The following is a 17251-nucleotide window of genomic DNA, read 5'->3' on the forward strand; positions in this document are numbered from 1 at the left end:
TCAGGCAGTGTATAGACTACAGTGGTGTAGAGTGTGATGTATAGATCAGGGTATATAGAGTACAGTAGCAGTCAGTGTAGAGTACAGTAGTGTAGAGTGTGATGTATACCAGAGCCAGGTAGTGTATAGAGTACATACAGAAGCAGTCAGTGTAGAGTGCAGTAGTACAGTGTGATGTATAGCAGCAGCCAGGCAGTGAGTGAGTCAGGGTATGGAGTATAGATGTATAGAGTAGAGTGCAGCAGAGTCAGGCAGCCAGTCAGTATATAGAGTACAGCAGCAGAAGCAGCACACAGTTATTGTATAGAGGACAGTAGTGTAGACTGTAATGTGATGTATAGCAAGCAGCAGCCAGGCAGTGTATAGAGTACAGAAGCAGTCAGTGTAGAGTGCAGTAGTACAGTGTGATGTATAGCAGCAGCAGTCAGTACAGTAGTGCAGAGTGTGATGTATAGCAGAGTCAGGCAGTGAGTGAGTCAGGGTGGAGCAGGAGGTGGAGCCCCTCAGTACAGCTCAGCCTGCAGTCAGTTTCCTCTGAGTCTCCCTCCTCCCCCGGATCTGCCGCCCGTCCTCCCCCGGTGCCCCCCTGTATGCCCGGGCAGTGGCAGCAGCGGGCGCGGGTCGCTGTGGATCTTCGGGCCGGACTCTCCCCGCAGCCGCAACATTGTAACCAGATCCCCCCTCCCCCTCCCGGGAGATCCTCCCTCAGGGCACTCCGATCACTTCCACCGGGCACAGCTGGCACAGGAAGTCTGCGGGCAGCAGGGACCCCCCGGCCTCTGAGGGCAGGAGAGCTGGGGGCAGGGAGGGTGGGGGTCCTCCTCCCCCCCCAGGACTGACTCCCCTGTACCCCCCAGGATTGGCACCTCTGCACCCCCCAGGATTGGCACCCCTGTACCCCCAGGACTGACACCCCTGTACCCCCAGGACTGACACCCCTGTAACCCCTCAGGATTGGCACCCCTGTACCCCCTGGACTGGCACCCCTGTACCCCATTCTCTGCAGGGGTCCCTGGCACACATGGCACAGCCCTGAGCACTGTGGCCCCTGCCCGGCCCCCTGGACAGCCTCTCTCTGGATCCTGGACAAACTTCTGTCTTGTTTGCACAACTTTTGGAAAGTTTAGTAAACAGTGAGGAGCTGAGCTAAGTGAGATCAGGGGAGCCCCAGCCTGCTCCTGCCAGCAGATTCCTCTCTTCATCTGGACCTGCCACCGCTGGGGACATGGCATCCAGCTGCCCTCCGCAGGGGTCTGCCGCCAACCTGGCCCAGCCCTGGTACCACCGCGACCTGAGCCGCGCCGCCGCTGAGGAACTGCTGGCCAAGGCTGGCAGAGATGGCAGCTTCCTGGTGAGGGACAGCGAGAGCGTGAGCGGAGCCTATGCCCTCTGTGTGCTGTAAGTATGGTCTGACCCCCCAAACTTTACCCCAGTGACCCCTCTCCTGTGACCCCTCCTCTTCTTCGTTTATTTGTCTCCTGCGTGAACCGCTCTGCTGTGGCCAAAAATCACATATCAGCCCTCATGGGCCCCGCCACTCGTCTGTGGGTCTCATTAATTCAGGCCAAAAGTAATATTTATTGTCGCGTTTAACAGCGAATGCCGTTTAGGTCAGTTTTATAGACTTGTACGCTGTGCTGGTACGTTGATACGTTGTGCGTTTGTTTTTACAAAGTTCCAAACAAAACTGTGAATAGCAAAAAAAGCGATGCGTTCTGTTGCTATGGAGGGGCGAAGGGACAACAATTGGCGCACGATGAACGAAAGCCGGCTGAACCGGTCGTTATGGGCTGTTGCAGCTGACAGTTATCGCGTGTGTATGTACCTTTAATATCTGTTGAAAGTTTATACACTCAGTTTGTATCATTAGTAGGGACCTGTAAGGTGGGCATTAAAGGCCCAATCATACTCGGGCGCTTTACAGGATTTTTCCGCAGTTTTCAGGGTCGACAGCAATCGCTAGCGCTTTGAAAAGCGCTAGTGTAATGTATAGTATACGGCTGTGATCACACTGCAGCGACTCTTGATTTGCGGGAAAATGAAAATGCAGCATATTTTTGGAGTGATCGCAGTTCACTTGTTAAAAAAATCGGGATCGCTCAAAAATCGCAAAAACTTTCAGTAAAAAAAATAAAAAAAAAACCTCTGCAAAACGCTAGCGATTTTCCGATCTCCAGTGTGAACAGGGCCTGACAGAACATTATTTTCCTCAGATGTGATCATTCGATTCCATTTGTGAGATCGTAAGTAATTATTGATTGGGAAACTCAACATTCTGATCAACGAAATTCTGTATTCCCATCGACCATAGAATCGTTTCACATCGATTTTCTCCACGTACCGCATGGTTATCTGTACAATTCGATCGTAAAAATCTGATCGAATGATCGCATCTGAGGAAAATATTGTGCCGTTACTGAGCACCGTTACAGTTTGTGATTCATACAGGGGTCAGGTTCTGAATGGGTTAAAGTCGTAATCGGTGAATTGGCCCAGTTTTTCCAGTCGTTGTTGATGGAGCGCAGCTGCAGAATCTGTCTGAATCTACTGGCGTTTTATAAGAAGATCCCAAAAATGTTGTGTTGTCTATTCACTAAGTATGTGTTCCCACTATACACTGACTGACGCATGGAACGCTACTAAACTGTCTGTGGCCTGATGTTTGCAATGGCAGCCTCCATAATATGGTCAGTACAGGTTTGCTTTAAAGTGGACCTGAACCGCCGGATCGCTCAAGACCAGTCTTATCACCCGAACGACGGACTGTACACACGCCCGATTTGGCGTGCGGACGACTGAACGACGGGACGTCCAAACGACCCGTCGTTCGGGAAAATCTGACGTGTGTATAGCCATAGCCCCTGAACAAGCATGCAGCAGATCAGGTGTTTCTGACATTATTGTCAGATCTGACAAGATTAGCTGCATGCTTGTTTCTGGTGTGATTCAGACACTACTGCAGCCAAATAGATCAGCAGGGCTGCCAGGCAACTGGTATTGCCTAAAAGCAAATAAATATGGCAGCCTTCATATCCCTCTCACTTCAGTTGTCCTTTAAATGTGCACTGTTTATCCAGTGTTCGTTTTGAAATGGGCGGGTGACATCGCTGGTCATGTGACAGTTAATAGTTTCTCGTGAAAATGATACTTTGTTGCTTCCAGTAACGTTTTGCTTCTCTACTGGAAATTATAACCTAAAAGCGACCATTAGCAGTAAAATCTTCTGAACCGTCAACAATACAATCGATCAGATGTCGTTAATGGTGCTGATTGTTCTATCGATCTGGATTTTAGAAAGATTATTTTAGTCTGATCAGATTTCTTATCATATTCCCCTCGATTGATAGGCCTGAACAATTCTTTCTGATCGATCAGATTAGACAGCCGACTGTTCAGGAAATTGTTTTGTTAATGACGATTATTTAGTATTTATATAGCGCCAACATATTACACAGCGCTGTACACAGTATATTGTCTTGTCACTAACTGTCCCTCAGAGGAGCTCACAATCTAATCCCTATCATAGTCTTATGTCTATGTATGTATTGTGTAGTGTATGTATTAGATTGTGAGCTTCTCTGAGGTCAGTCAGTGACATGACTATGTATTCTGTAATGTGCTGCAGAAGATGTCAGTGCTATATAAATACATAATAATAATAATATGATAGGACATTAGACTATGACTGTGGTAGAGATTAGCTGTGAGATCCTCTAAGGACAGTCAGTGACATGACTATGTACTCTGTAAAGTGCTGAAGAAGATGTCAGTGCTATATAAATACATAATAATAATATGATAGGACATTAGACTATGACTATGGTGGGATTAGATTGTGAGCTCCTCTGAGGACAGTCAGTGACATGACTATGTACTCTGTAAAGTGCTGCAGAAGATGTCACTGCTATGTGAATACATAATAATAATATGGTAGGACATTAGACTATGACTATGGTGGGATTAGAGTGTGAGCTCCTCTGAGGACAGTCAGTGACATGACTATATACTCTGTAATGTGCTGCAGAAGATGTCAGTGCTATATAAATACATAATAATAATATGGTAGGATATTAGACTATGACTATGGTAGGATTAGAGTGTGAGCTCCTCTGAGGACAGTCAGTGACATGACTATGTACTCTGTAATGTGCTGCAGGAGATGTCAGTGCTATATAAATACATAATAATAATATGGTAGGACATTAGACTATGACTATGGTAGGATTAGAGTGTGAGCTCCTCTGAGGACAGTCAGTGACATGACTATGTACTCTGTAATGTGCTGCAGGAGATGTCAGTGCTATATAAATACATAATAATAATATGGTGGGACATTAGACTATGACTATGGTAGGATTAGAGTGTGAGCTCCTCTGAGGACAGTCAGTGACATGACTATGAACTCTGTAATGTGCTGCAGAAGGTGTCACTGCTATGTAAATACATAATAATAGTATGGTAGGACATTAGACTATGACTATGGTAGGATTAGAGTGTGAGCTCCTCTGAGGACAGTCAGTGACATGACTGTGTACTCTGTAATGTGCTGCAGAAGATGTCAGTGCTATATAAATACATAATAATAATAATATGGTAGGACGATAGACTATGACTATGGTAGGATTGGATTGTGAGCTCCTCTGAGGACAGTCAGTGACATGACTATGTACTCTGTAATGTGCTGCAGAAGATGTCAGTGCTATATAAATAAATAATAATAATAATATGATAGGACATTACACTATGACTAAGGTAGGATTAAATTGTGAATTCCTTTGAGGACAATGATGATTATGTAATAATATTTTAGGACCTTAGGCCATGATGTGTGGTATTGTGCAGTATGTGATGTCGTGTAGAGCTGTGTAGAGCTGTGTGGTGCTGTGTAGTGTCTGGAGTGCTGTGTAATGTGTGTGGTATTGTACAATGTTCGGTATTGTGTAGTGTGCGGTATTGTGTGGTTTTGTGTACTGTGCGGTATTGTGCAGTGTGTGGTATTATGTAGTGTGCAGTATTGTATACTGTGCGGTATTGTGCAGTGTGTGGTGTTGTGTAGTGTGCAGTATTGTATACTGTGCGGTATTGTGTAGTGTGCGGTTTTGTGTGGTTTTGTGTACTGTGCGGTATTGTGCAGTGTGTGGTATTGTGTAGTGTGTGGTATTATGTAGTGTGCAGTATTGTATACTGTGCGGTATTGTGCAGTGTGTGGTATTGTGTAGTGTGTGGTATTATGTAGTGTGCAGTATTGTATACAGTGCGGTATTGTGCAGTGTGTGGTATTGTGTAGTGTGTGGTATTGTGTAGTGTGCAGTATTGTATACTGTGCTGTATTGTGTAATGTGTGTGGTATTGTGTGGATTGTAATTTGTGTGCTATTGTGTTATTGTGTCCTGTGCGGTATTGTGTGGTGCTTTGTAGTGTGCATGGTAGTGTGTGGTATTGTGTAGTATGTGGTATTGGGTATTGTGCAGTGTGTGTGGTACTGTGTGGTATTGTGTAGAGATGTGCGGTATTGTGCAGTGTATAGATGTGCGGTATTGTGTAGAGATGTGTGATATTGTGCTGTGTAGTGTTTGGTGCTGTGTAGTGTGTGTGGTATTGTGCAATGTGTAGTGCTGTGTACTGTGTGGTATTGTGCAATGTGTGTGGTATTGTGTAGTGTGCAGTATTGTATACTGTAATGTGTGTGGTATTGTGCGGTATTGAGTAGAGATGTGTGATATTGTGCTGTGTAGTGTTTGGTGCTGTGTAGTGTGTGTGGTATTGTGCAGTGTGTAGTGCTTTGTACTGTGCGGTATTGTGCAATGCGTGGTATTGTGTCCTGTGCGGTATTGTGTGGTGCTTTGTAGTGTACATGGTGTGTGGTATTGTGCAGTGTGTGTGGTACTGTGTGGTATTGTGTAGAGATGTGCGGTATTGTTTAGTATGTGGTACTGTGCAGTGTGTGTGGTACTGTGTGGTATTGTGTAGAGATGTGTGGTATTGTGTAGTATGTGGTATTGTGCAGTGTGTGTGGTATTGTGTAGTGTGTGGTGCTGTATAGAGATGTGTGGTATTGTGTAGTATGTGGTATTGTGCATTGTGTGTGGTACTGTGTGGTATTGTGTAGAGATGTGTGGTATTGTGTAGTATGTGGTATTGTGTAGTGTGTGCCTGTGGTACTGTGTGGTATTGTGTAGAGATGTGCGGTATTGTGTAGTACGTGGTATTGTGTAGTGTGTGTGCCTGTGGTACTGTGTGGTATTGTGTAGAGATGTGCGGTATTGTGTAGTATGTGGTATTGTGCAGTGTGTGTGGTACTGTGTGGTATTGTGTAGTGTGCGGTGCTGTGTAGAGATGTGTGGTATTGTGTAGTATGTGGTATTGTGCAGTGTGTGTGGTACTGTGTGGTATTGTGTAGAGATGTGCGGTATTGTGTAGTGTGTGGTACTGTGTGGTATTGTGCAGTGTGTGTGGTACTGTGTGGTATTGTGTAGAGATGTGCAGTGTGTGGTGCTGTGTATAGATGTGCGGTATTGTGTAGTATGCGGTATTGTGTAGAGATGTTAGGTGGTGTGTGGTACTGTGTGGTATTGTGTAGAGATGTGCGGTATTGTGCAGTGTGTGGTGCTGTGTATAGATGTGCGGTATTGTGTAGTATGCGGTATTGTGTAGAGATGTTAGGTGGTGTGTGGTACTGTGTGGTATTGTGTAGAGATGTGCGGTATTGTGCAGTGTGTGGTGCTGTGTATAGATGTGCGGTATTGTGTAGTATGCGGTATTGTGTAGAGATGTTAGGTGGTGTGTGGTACTGTGTAGTGTGTGGTATTGTGCAGTGTGTGTGGTACTGTGTGGTACTGTGTAGAGATGTTAGGTGGTGTGTGGTGCTGTGTAGTGTGTGGTACTGTGCAGTATTGTGTAGAGATGTGCGGTATTGTGTAGTGTGTGGTATTGTGTAGAGATGTGCGGTATTGTGTGGTGCTGTGTTGTGTGTGTGTGTGTGGTACTGTGTAGTATATGGTATTGTGTATGGTGTACTGTGTGGTATTGTGTAGTGTGCAGTATTATGTAGAGATGTTTGGTAGTGTGTGGTATTGTGCAGTGTGTGTGGTACTGTGCGGTATTATGTAGAGCTGTTTGGTGGTGTATGGTGCTGTGTAGTATTGTGCAGTGTGCAGCATTGTGTGGTGCTGTGTAGTGTGCAGCATTGTGTGGTGCTGTGTAGTGTGCAGCATTGTGTGGTGCTGTGTAGTGTGCAGCATTGTGTGGTGCTGTGTAGTGTGCAGCATTATGTGGTGCTGTGTAGTGTGCAGCATTGTGTGGTGCTGTGTAGTATTGTGTAGTGTGCAGCATTGTGTGGTGCTGTGTAGTGTGCAGCATTGTGTGGTGCTGTGTAGTATTGTGTAGTGTGCAGCATTGTGTGTTGCTGTGTAGTATTGTGTAGTGTGCAGCATTGTGTGGTGCTGTGTAGTGTGCAGCATTGTGTGGTGCTGTGTAGTATTGTGTAGTGTGCAGCATTGTGTGTTGCTGTGTAGTATTGTGTAGTGTGCAGCATTGTGTGGTGCTGTGTAGTGTGCAGCATTGTGTGGTGCTGTGTAGTGTGCAGCATTGTGTGGTGCTGTGTAGTGTGCAGCATTGTGTGGTGCTGTGTAGTGTGCAGCATTGTGTGGTGCTGTGTAGTGTGCAGCATTGTGTGGTGCTGTGTAGTGTGCAGCATTGCGTGGTGCTGTGTAGTGTGCAGCATTGCGTGGTGCTGTGTAGTGTGCAGCATTGTGTGGTGCTGTGTAGTGTGCAGCATTGCGTGGTGCTGTGTAGTGTGCAGCATTGTGTGGTGCTGTGTAGTATGCGGTATTGTGTAGTATGCGGTATTGTGTAGAGATGTTGTGTGTGTGGTGCTGTGTAGTGTGTGGTATGGTGCTGTGTAGTGTGTACTGTGCGGTATTGTGTAATGTGTGCGGTATTATGTAGAGATGTTTGGTGCTGTGTAGTATTGTGTAGTGTGCAGCATTGTGTGGTGCTGTGTAGGTTTCTGCACGTTGCAGAGTTCCGCCGTGGTGAAGCGGGAACGATTCTGCACAGGAAGGTGAGAGGACGGACATCCTTGACGCACATGGAGTCTCTTCAGTAAATCTGGGATGTTTGGCCTCTTGTGGGTTTCCTGTAAGAGTCAGGCTGACCTCCTGTACAGTGCGGCTTCCTGTCTGCTCAGTAATGGCAGCTGTGGGTACAGAGCGACAGAACATGCTGCAGATGTGAGACGCGTATATTCCACACAGGCCGGATTCTCTGTAAGCCATCAGTAAATGTGGGCCACAAATGCTCTGAGGGCTGGATCACAATGCAAGACAAGATTAGCTGCATGCTTGTTTCTGGTGTGATTCAGACACTATTGCAGCCAAATAGACCAGCAGGGCTGCCAGGTAACTGGTATTGTTTAAAAGGTGATAAATATGGCAGCTTTCATATCACTCTCATCTCAGGTTCACTTTAAGTTCACAACTCTCTCTTGGGTCATATTGGAAGTTAGTGAGGAGTGGAGGACAGTGAATCATGCTCGCATACCCCCCTACACCAGCACCATAATATGTTCTGTTAGACACCCTCTGAACAGATGCACCTATTGTCTCCACCCCCACCCTTTAGATTGTAAGCCTCTGGCAGGGCCCTCTCCCTAGTGTTTCCAGCTCGATTATGCAATCTTACTGACAACCACCCCTCTTGTGGACTCGAACAGTCTCTATTTTGACCTATGACACTGTATTGTTATCAAATCATTTGCATGATCTTGTTTTGTTGTGAGTTTCTGTATGTTCTACTAGTGTGTTAACCCATTTATCTATTGTGCAGCGCTGCGTAATATGTTGGCGCTTTATAAATACAATAAATAATAAATAATAATTATGACTTGTGAGATTGCAAAGACGTGCAGCACTGATAGCGAGGACTTAGGGCTTGTTCAAACTAAGGGTGTTTTTGGGTTATTTTAAGCTCCGGCGATTTTTCAAATCGCCCTGAAAGCGCTTGTGCAATGATTCCTTATGAGAGGGTTCACATGTGAGCGGTTCGATTCCGATCCACTCAGCAAAGCGCTGCCTGTAGCATTTTTTTTGGGGGGGGGGGGGGGATTTGCCTCAATGGAAGGTATAGGAAAATTGCAAAACGCTTGAATAAGCGCTTTGTATAGCGATTTCCCCAGTGCTTTTGTATTTTATATTCTTTGTATTTATTCTTTTGCGGGTCAAAGAGTTCACTTCCTGACTGACGTCAGGAACTGAAAAAACAAATCGCTCTTCAAAAGCGCTTAGAAAAGCGCAGTACAAAAAAAGCTAACGTGCTGGTTTAAAAAATCGCGCACAAAATCGCAAAACGCTGGCGTCAGCGATTGCGATTTATGATGTGAACAAGGCTCACACCCACCAGCTATGTCTTCATGATTGCGATCGAGTGCTTTGCAATTCGCAAGGTTTGCAACATATGTCATGTTTTTCAATGTCAGTGTCGCATCGTGTGTGAACTTGCGTGTGCAGATTTTTTGCCTTTAAAGTTTGGGCAACAACTGTCATTTTTTTTCATGTAGGATGTGCAATTCGTGTTCCCGTTACAGTTCAACAGGAATGAAGAAAAATTGCGTTTTGCATGAAAAATTACCTGCAATTTGGAAGTCAATTAAATGTATTTTTTATGTAAATTAGCCTCATTTGTGTTCGGGCAGAATTCTCATTGCGATTTTTCTCAAACAAGTACATTTAAATTCTGCAAATTGTTACTCAAAAGTTTGTACAGAGAAAAGGCATAGGGTTAACATCCCGTGTTTACAAATTAGCTGCTCTGCCGAGGCTGCTGAGAATCCTGAGCTGACACAGCTGAGAGATCAAATTACACTGGTAATTAGTCACAGATGAGGGGGAATTACACAGGCTAAACTCTCTAAATACATACCGGGTGCATTTCTCTCTGTCGTTTCTTTTCCTTCTGTCCTGTGCAAGAGTTCAGGTTCACTTTAAAGGATACCCGAAGTGACATGTGACGTGATGAGATAGACATGTGTATGTACAGTGCCAAGCACACAAATAACTAGGCTGTGTTCCTTTTTTTTCTTTCTTTGTCTGAAAGAGTTAAATATCAGGTATATAAGTGGCTGACTCAGTCCTGACTCAGACAGGAAGTGACTACAGTGTGACCCTCACTGATAAGAAATTCCAACTATAAAACACCTTCCTGCAGAAAATGGCTTCTGAGAGCAAGAAAGAGATAAGAAGGGGAATTTCTTATCAGTGAGGGTCACACTGTAGTCCCTTCCTGTGTGAGTCAGGACTGAGTCAGCCACTTACATATTTAACTCTTTCAGGCAGAGAAAGAAAAAAAAGGAACACAGCATAGTTATCTGTGTACTAGGCACTGTACAAAGACATGTCTATCTCATCATGTCACATGTCAGTTCGGGTATCCTTTAAAGTGGATGGGTGTCAGGCTGGGACCGTACTTGTCCACGCAAGAAAGATTTTTGCATACGCTGCATGTTTCTGTGCGTTTAAATATGTTCGTTTTTCCACAGCAGCTGATAGTTTTCAGTGGAAGAACTGAGACGATGTATGTTATTTAGAAAAGAGAAGTTTTTTTTTCTTTGCATGGGAAAGTCGCATTCAGCTGTGAAGCACCCCATTGCCTAGCATTGGTTCTCATTTTTAATGTGATTTTTCATGCAAAAAAAAGCGCCTGATTTTTACCAGTGTGGTCGCCGCCTTATGCAACTGTAGAGAAGGCCAATGAGACCCAACTGATTCTTCTAAGCATGCAAATTTAATACAAGTCGGCAGAGTTAGTGCTGACTAGTTCAGCATTGCGTTCTGTTGTTGTTTTGTGTTAGCGCTGTGCTGTGTGACCTCCTCCGCTGCCAGCCACACACACATTTAATCAAATCGGCTAGAAAACGATGCCACAAGCGATTAACGATTAACCATTTTTAAATCGGTCAGTCGCACGGGACAATCAGTGTTGTTTCAGGAGCGCGTCGAGGGTGGTGTTCAATTTGACGACCGACAAAGTTTCTTTTACCTGTGTCCGCAGCGCGGCTCCCAGTCTGTTCTTTCCCTGCTGACTGCTTCTTCCTCGCCATGGCAGAGATGGCAGATAAGCTCATTTGAAAGCACAGGAGGTTAACAATATGTCTGCTTCCATGAAAGCAGGAAGTAGACAAACTGCAGATTTCACCAGGCAAGGAAGTACTCAACAGAAGTTCATTGTTCCTTTTTACCCACTTTTTCTTCTCTTTTAACCGTAACCAAGCATTGCACTTCATCCCAATCAGTAGCCCCTTTCTCCCATGAGAAATATTTACCTTTCCTCTAATAGATCATCAGGGGGCTCTGTATGGCTGATATTGTGTTGAAACCCCTCCCACAGTGTGATGTCATGGCCATGGTACTGACAGTTTCCTGTCTGTGAGCCATGTTGCATTGTGGGAAATAATGGCTTTTTCCTAGCAAGCAATAGCTCCCTTTGCGTTTAGAACTCTCAAAGAGTTGACCTCAGATTTAAGTTGACCAAACATCTCTTGACTTGACAGCCGATCGACCATCCGATTCAATAATATCGAATCGCATGAAAATCGGTGCCGCCAAGAGCTTGACCGGTCGACAAATGACGATGCAACCAATTCCGGGGCAAAATTGGTCAGTAACTGCGCACAATATCGGGACTAGCAACGCAAAAAAAAACCTGGCTCCGCCCCCCTAGTGTATAAATGTGCCCTATATGTGTACATTTATACACTTCCTGTCCTGTGTTGCCCACCGCGCAGCGCCCATCCGTCTTCACAATCCCGCTGCTCCATTACCGTTATACACGCCGCCGGCGTACAGCACGTGGCATGTGTTTGAAGTTTCTTGTATGTCATGTTTATCCCACCTCCTCTGCTTTCCAAACGTGGTGGATCATCCGTGTCATTGGTGGCTTCAGTGACCAATGGGGAGTCTTCATTATTCAGAATCTCTGGAACTGCTGATCACCCTGACAGGCAGTTCTCTTTGACAGTATCCTCCAGATTATGATTATTTTCTCATGAAATGCTGCATTTCTATTAGCCAGGCTGGATGTGAGTGTGATAATGATTACAGCACTACAGACAGGCAGGAGCCCTGCATGATGTATTGTTTATAGAAGGGTACTTGTGTTTATAGGCTGCATAACAATGCTATAATATAAATACAGACCTCCTGGAATGTGCAGCGTAAATAGATCCCAGAGATCTGCGTATATACACATCACACGGGAACAATGTATATGTAGTGCATCATCCTGAGTTTATGTAACAAAAACACCAGCACCAGGCTTGTACGTATACTGTGTACGCTATGGGAGGTGTGTCTGTGGTGAGGGCATTAGAGTGTAAGCTCCTCTGGTGCAGAGACTGATGGGAATGGATCAGTGATCTCTGTACAGCGCTGTGGTATATGTCAGAGCTATATAAATGTATTATAATAGTGTGTGGCTGTAGTGAGGACATTAGAGTGTAAGCTCCTCTGGCAATTTGAACTTACTGTCAGTTTTATAAAGTTAAAGGGCCACTATTGCAAAAAAAAGTAGGCAGTTAAAATCTGACATAACCGACAGGTTTTGGGCCAGTCCATCTCCTCATGGGGGATTCTCAGAGTTTTCTTTCTTTTCATCAGCATTTCCTGAACAACAGTTTAAAGTGAATGTTTACCAGATTCAAAAAGAAAAAGTCAGATACTCACCTAAGGAGAGGGAAGGCTCGGTCCTAATGAGCCTTCCCCCTCCTCTCCCGGTGCCCGGTCCCGCGCAGGATCCCCCGTGGCAGTATTCGACCAGTTCGGTCAAATACTGCCACTTCCGCATGCCTTCGGGAGCTTTCAGAAGCCTTCGGGAGCACTCGGGCTCCCGATGACGCGGCCGCTCCATACTACGCATGCGCGAGCGCCCTCTATGACGCGCTCGCGCGTACGTAGTATGGAGCGGCCCGTCTTCGGAAGCCCGAGTGCTCCCGAAGACCTCCGAAGTCCCTGCGGCGGCGGATGCGAACGGGAGAGCCAGCGCAGCACCGAGGGCACCGGGAGAGGAGAGGGAAGGCTCATTAGGACCGAGCCTTCCCTCTCCTTAGGTGAGTATCTGACTTTTTCTTTTTGAATCCGGTACCCATTGGCTTTAACTGTCGAAATAGTAAGATACTAGCCAGCCTCCCTACTCACTTGCACACTATTTTGTCAGGTATAATTTGCAACTGTTGTTCAGGAAATTATGTCGAAAAGAAACAAAACCCTGAGAATCCCCCATGAGGAGATGGACTGGCCCAAAACCTGTCGGTTCTGTCGGGTTTTTACCTAATTTTCTTAAAAATGACTTTAGAATGTCACTGTGTTGCAGTATTTATTCAGAAAGGATGCTGGCTGCAATATCTAACTTACAAGATAACCACCACAAAAGTGATGTTAAAATCCGTATGTGAAATAGAAATGTGGAAATGTAGCCTGTGAACATGGCAAACTCAAACATTACTTTCCCTACCTCTCCCTCCCCCACCCTCCAACTGATGCAAATATAATGTCTGCCACCCGCCACTTTTATCTGCAACTTCCTGCAAGCAGTTTATCTTTCTCATCCTCTGGCGCCCCCTGTGGTGTGACTGACAAGGCATCAGAGTGCCTCCACGCTTTCCCTGTGAATGTTGGTAGACACAAGGGCGGGGCTTGGAACGTGAGGCGCATAGAAAATGCTATGACATCACAAGCTCCGCCTCTTTGTCTACCTCTATCTACAAAGCAACACAGGTGAGGTTGTGTCTAACCGACAGATGTGTCTGTGGAGTGTCACGATTAATGACTGCAGCTCACACATAATAAATACCGTTTACGGAGCTATGGGACCCGCGTGGGTCAGGTTAGGTGAACTTGCGTTCCCAGGTTTAATTATCCTTTAAAGGACACCCGAAGTGACATGTGACATAATGAGATAGACGTGTGTATGTACAGTGCCTAGCACACAAATAACTAGGCTGTGTTCTTTTTTTTTTCTTTCACTGCCTGAAAGAGTTAAATATCAAGTATGTAAGTGACAATTTCTGCCCGGGTCGGGACTGGGCCGGACTGTAACGTAACCCTCACTGATAAGGAAGCCATAAAACACCTTCCTGGAAGTAAATGGCTTCTGAGGCCTGGTGCACACCAAAAACCGCTAGCAGATCCGCAAAATGCTAGCAGATTTTGAAACGCTTTTTCTTATTTTTCTGTAGCGTTTCACCTAGCATTGGGAAGCGTTTTTGGTGTAGTAGATTTCATATATTGTTACAGTAACGCTGTTACTGAACAGCTTCTGTAACAAAAATGCCTTGAAAACCGCTCTGAACTGCCGTTTTTCAGAGCGGTTTTCCTATACTTTACATTGGAGGCAGAAACGCATCCACAATCCAAAATCTGCAGCAGCCCGGGAGTATGCGTTTCTGCAAAACGCCTCCCGCTCTGGTGTGCACCACCCCATTGAGATACATTGACCAAGCGTATCCGCAGCCGCAAGCGGATCGAAAAACGCAGCCGAACTGGTGTGCACTAGGCCTGAGAGTTGAAAAGAGATAACAAGGGTCAATAGTTAACAGATTTTATCTCTGGCATACTTCAATGAATGTGTCATTGAGAAGAGGCCATGAAAAGTCATTTTTAGAAGAATTTTTAGTTAATTTTCATCTCAGATATCCTTTAAAGTGTACTAGAGCTGAGATGAATAAAAAGATTTATGTATACCTGGGGCTTCCTCCAGCCCCATCTGCACGGATCGCTCCCATTCCGCCGTCCTCCGCTGTCTGCAGCTTTGGGAACAGGGTCCCATCACTTACGTCAGTCGGAGCCAGTCTACGCAGGAGAAGTATCTCTCGAGCGGTTGCTGGAGAGATACGCAAACAGCCCACTTCTCTTACGTCAGACTGGCTCCGACTGACGGGACCCGGTTCCTGAAGCTGCAGCCAGTGGAGGACGGCACCGGGGGAGTGATGGGGCTGGAGGAAGCCCCAGGTATGTATAAAACCTTTTCTTTTAATCAGCTCGGAGTCTCTTTAAAGGAATCATCAGGCAAACTAAAAAATAAAAAGCTTTATTCACCTGGGGCTTTCTCCAGCCCCTTGCAGCCGACTGTCCCACACTGACCGCTCCGCTCTCCGCTGCCGTCCCAGGTTCCAAAGCGCCGCTGTCAATCAAGCCCATGTTGTCCGTGGCTTACTGCGCAGGCGCAGAACTACTACCACCTGCGTAGTACGCCACGGACAACGTGGGCTTGATTGACAGCAGTGGTTCACGCAGGTGCAGTAAGGAGGAACTCGAGGTCGGCCTCTGCACCTTGTGGGGAGCCCGGTACTGCGGCGGAGAGCGGAGTGGTCAGCGTGGGACAGTTCCTGTAAGAGTCACCTGGAGACTTCCTCTTCAGAGATGTGAGGAAAATCAGTTTGTTGTTTTTGAGGCCGTGTTCCTCCAGTAAGTTGTGTGTTTGGTGGAATTGTATCGTAGATGTCAGACAGAGGTGAGGCAGCCTTTTATGTGGTTAATGTATAATTCCTCTTCTGGGTATTTTCGTGTCTCTCGCAGGATAAATCTGGTACTGAGAACCTTTTATGCGGAAGCTGTTGTGGTTGGATGTTGAAAAAAATGCATTTTAATTTGTCATTTATAAACCTCTCAAATTTAAAAGAGTGAACACCATGCTTGCCCCCTGTGTGTTCAATTTATTTGTTAAAGAAAGTGTACTGTACAGTGTTACATCACAGCAATAGCTGCCTGCCCAGAAGCGCCTCTCCTAACGTCAGATTCAGCGGACAGAGTTTTGTACTATTAAAATGTACCTGTGGGGCGAATAACACCTAAAATTCCACTACAGAAAGTTTTTAGGTTAAAGGACAACTGAAGCAATAGGTATATGGAGGCTGCCATATTTATTTCCTTTTAAGCAATACCAGTTGCCTGGCAGCCCTGCTGATCCTCTGCCTCTAATACTTTTAGCCATAGACCCTGAACAAGCATGCAGCAGATCAGGTGCTCTGATATTATTGTCAGGTCTGACAAGATTAGCTGTATGCTGGTTTCTGGTGTTATTCAGGACACTACTGCATCCAAATAGACCAGCAGGGCTGCCAGGCAACTCGTATTGTTTAAAAGGAAATAAATATGGCAGCCTCAGTATACCTCTTACTTCAGTTCCCCTTTTAACCAATACCAGTTGCCTGGCAGCCCTGCTGATCTATTAGGCTGCAGTAGTACTGGAATAACACCAGAAACAAGCAGGCAGCTAATCTTGTCAGATCTGACAACAATCTCAGATTCTCCTGATCTGATGCATGCTTGTTCAGTGTCTATGGCTAAAAGTATAGAGGCAGAGGATCAGCAGGGCTGCCAGGCAACTGGTATTGCTTAAAAGGAAATAAATATGGCAGCCTCCATATATCTCTTACTTCAGTTGTCCTTTAAGTTAATCAATATTATGCAGGAGAACAGAGGCGCCAAAAGGATAAAAGGATAAATGAGCTTAAAAACCAAATTTTTGGTAAATAGAGGAGGTAGTGGTGGACTTACCTCCTCCAAGTAGACACACAGAGGTGCCTGGCTCTTCTACTGACCACATATGCTATTGCTCCGTTGTTATTGCCTGATGAAGCGGGATCAAACCTGCGAAACATGTTGCATATTTGGAGTTCATAAATAAAATATATTGACTGTCTTTACTACAGTCGTTGTGTGTCTACTTGGAGGAGGTAAGTCCACCACTACCTCCTCTATTTACCAAGAATTTGTTTTTTTAAGCTCATTTAGCTTCCTTTTATCCTTTTGGCGCCTCTGTTCTCCTGCATAATATTGAGTCCACCCTGGGTGGAGGGTTGAACCCCCTTTTTCTCATCTACAGAGAGCGACTTCTTATTCCTGAGTAGGGTCAGGAAAATCTCCCCACCTGCCTTTACAGTGGTTGCCTGAGTGGTGACCCTGGTTTGTGAGTATTAATATTTACTCTATCTAGTAACCATTTACCAGTACATATTACACTATTGGGGCTCTTGGTGTTCCTTGTTTTTAAGTTAATCAATGTAGACACACTGCAGAACGTTTTTTGATCCATCTGCGCTGTGTTTGCATTTTTAAAGAAACGCTCCCAATGACTTGCATAAAAATTGCGGTAGAATTGCTGCAAAATCGCTGCAGCTAGCTAGCTTTCCCTACAACTCCTATGTGGTTGAAACTGGCATTTTTTTTTTTCCGCAGTCATGGCAAAGGTTCGGTGTTTC

At 45.4% G+C, this 17251-nt stretch overlaps 1 protein-coding gene across 2 annotated transcripts in view; it reads left to right on the forward strand.

Moving 5' to 3' along the window:
• Nucleotides 1-539: 539 nt before the first annotated feature.
• Nucleotides 540-17251, forward strand: part of INPPL1 (inositol polyphosphate phosphatase like 1) — a 142626-nt gene continuing 125914 nt past the window's right edge. Inside the window, exon 1 of one of the 2 annotated variants that reach the window (XM_068266559.1) lies at nt 540-1398. In XM_068266559.1, the coding sequence (XP_068122660.1) occupies nt 1226-1398 (173 nt within the window). In that variant the 5' untranslated portion in view covers nt 540-1225. The remainder of the gene's footprint in view (nt 1399-17251) is intronic. The other variant, XM_068266558.1, reaches the window with a different exon arrangement.

This window comes from Hyperolius riggenbachi, chromosome 2, assembly GCF_040937935.1.
Source record: "Hyperolius riggenbachi isolate aHypRig1 chromosome 2, aHypRig1.pri, whole genome shotgun sequence".
Taxonomy (NCBI): domain Eukaryota; kingdom Metazoa; phylum Chordata; class Amphibia; order Anura; family Hyperoliidae; genus Hyperolius; species Hyperolius riggenbachi.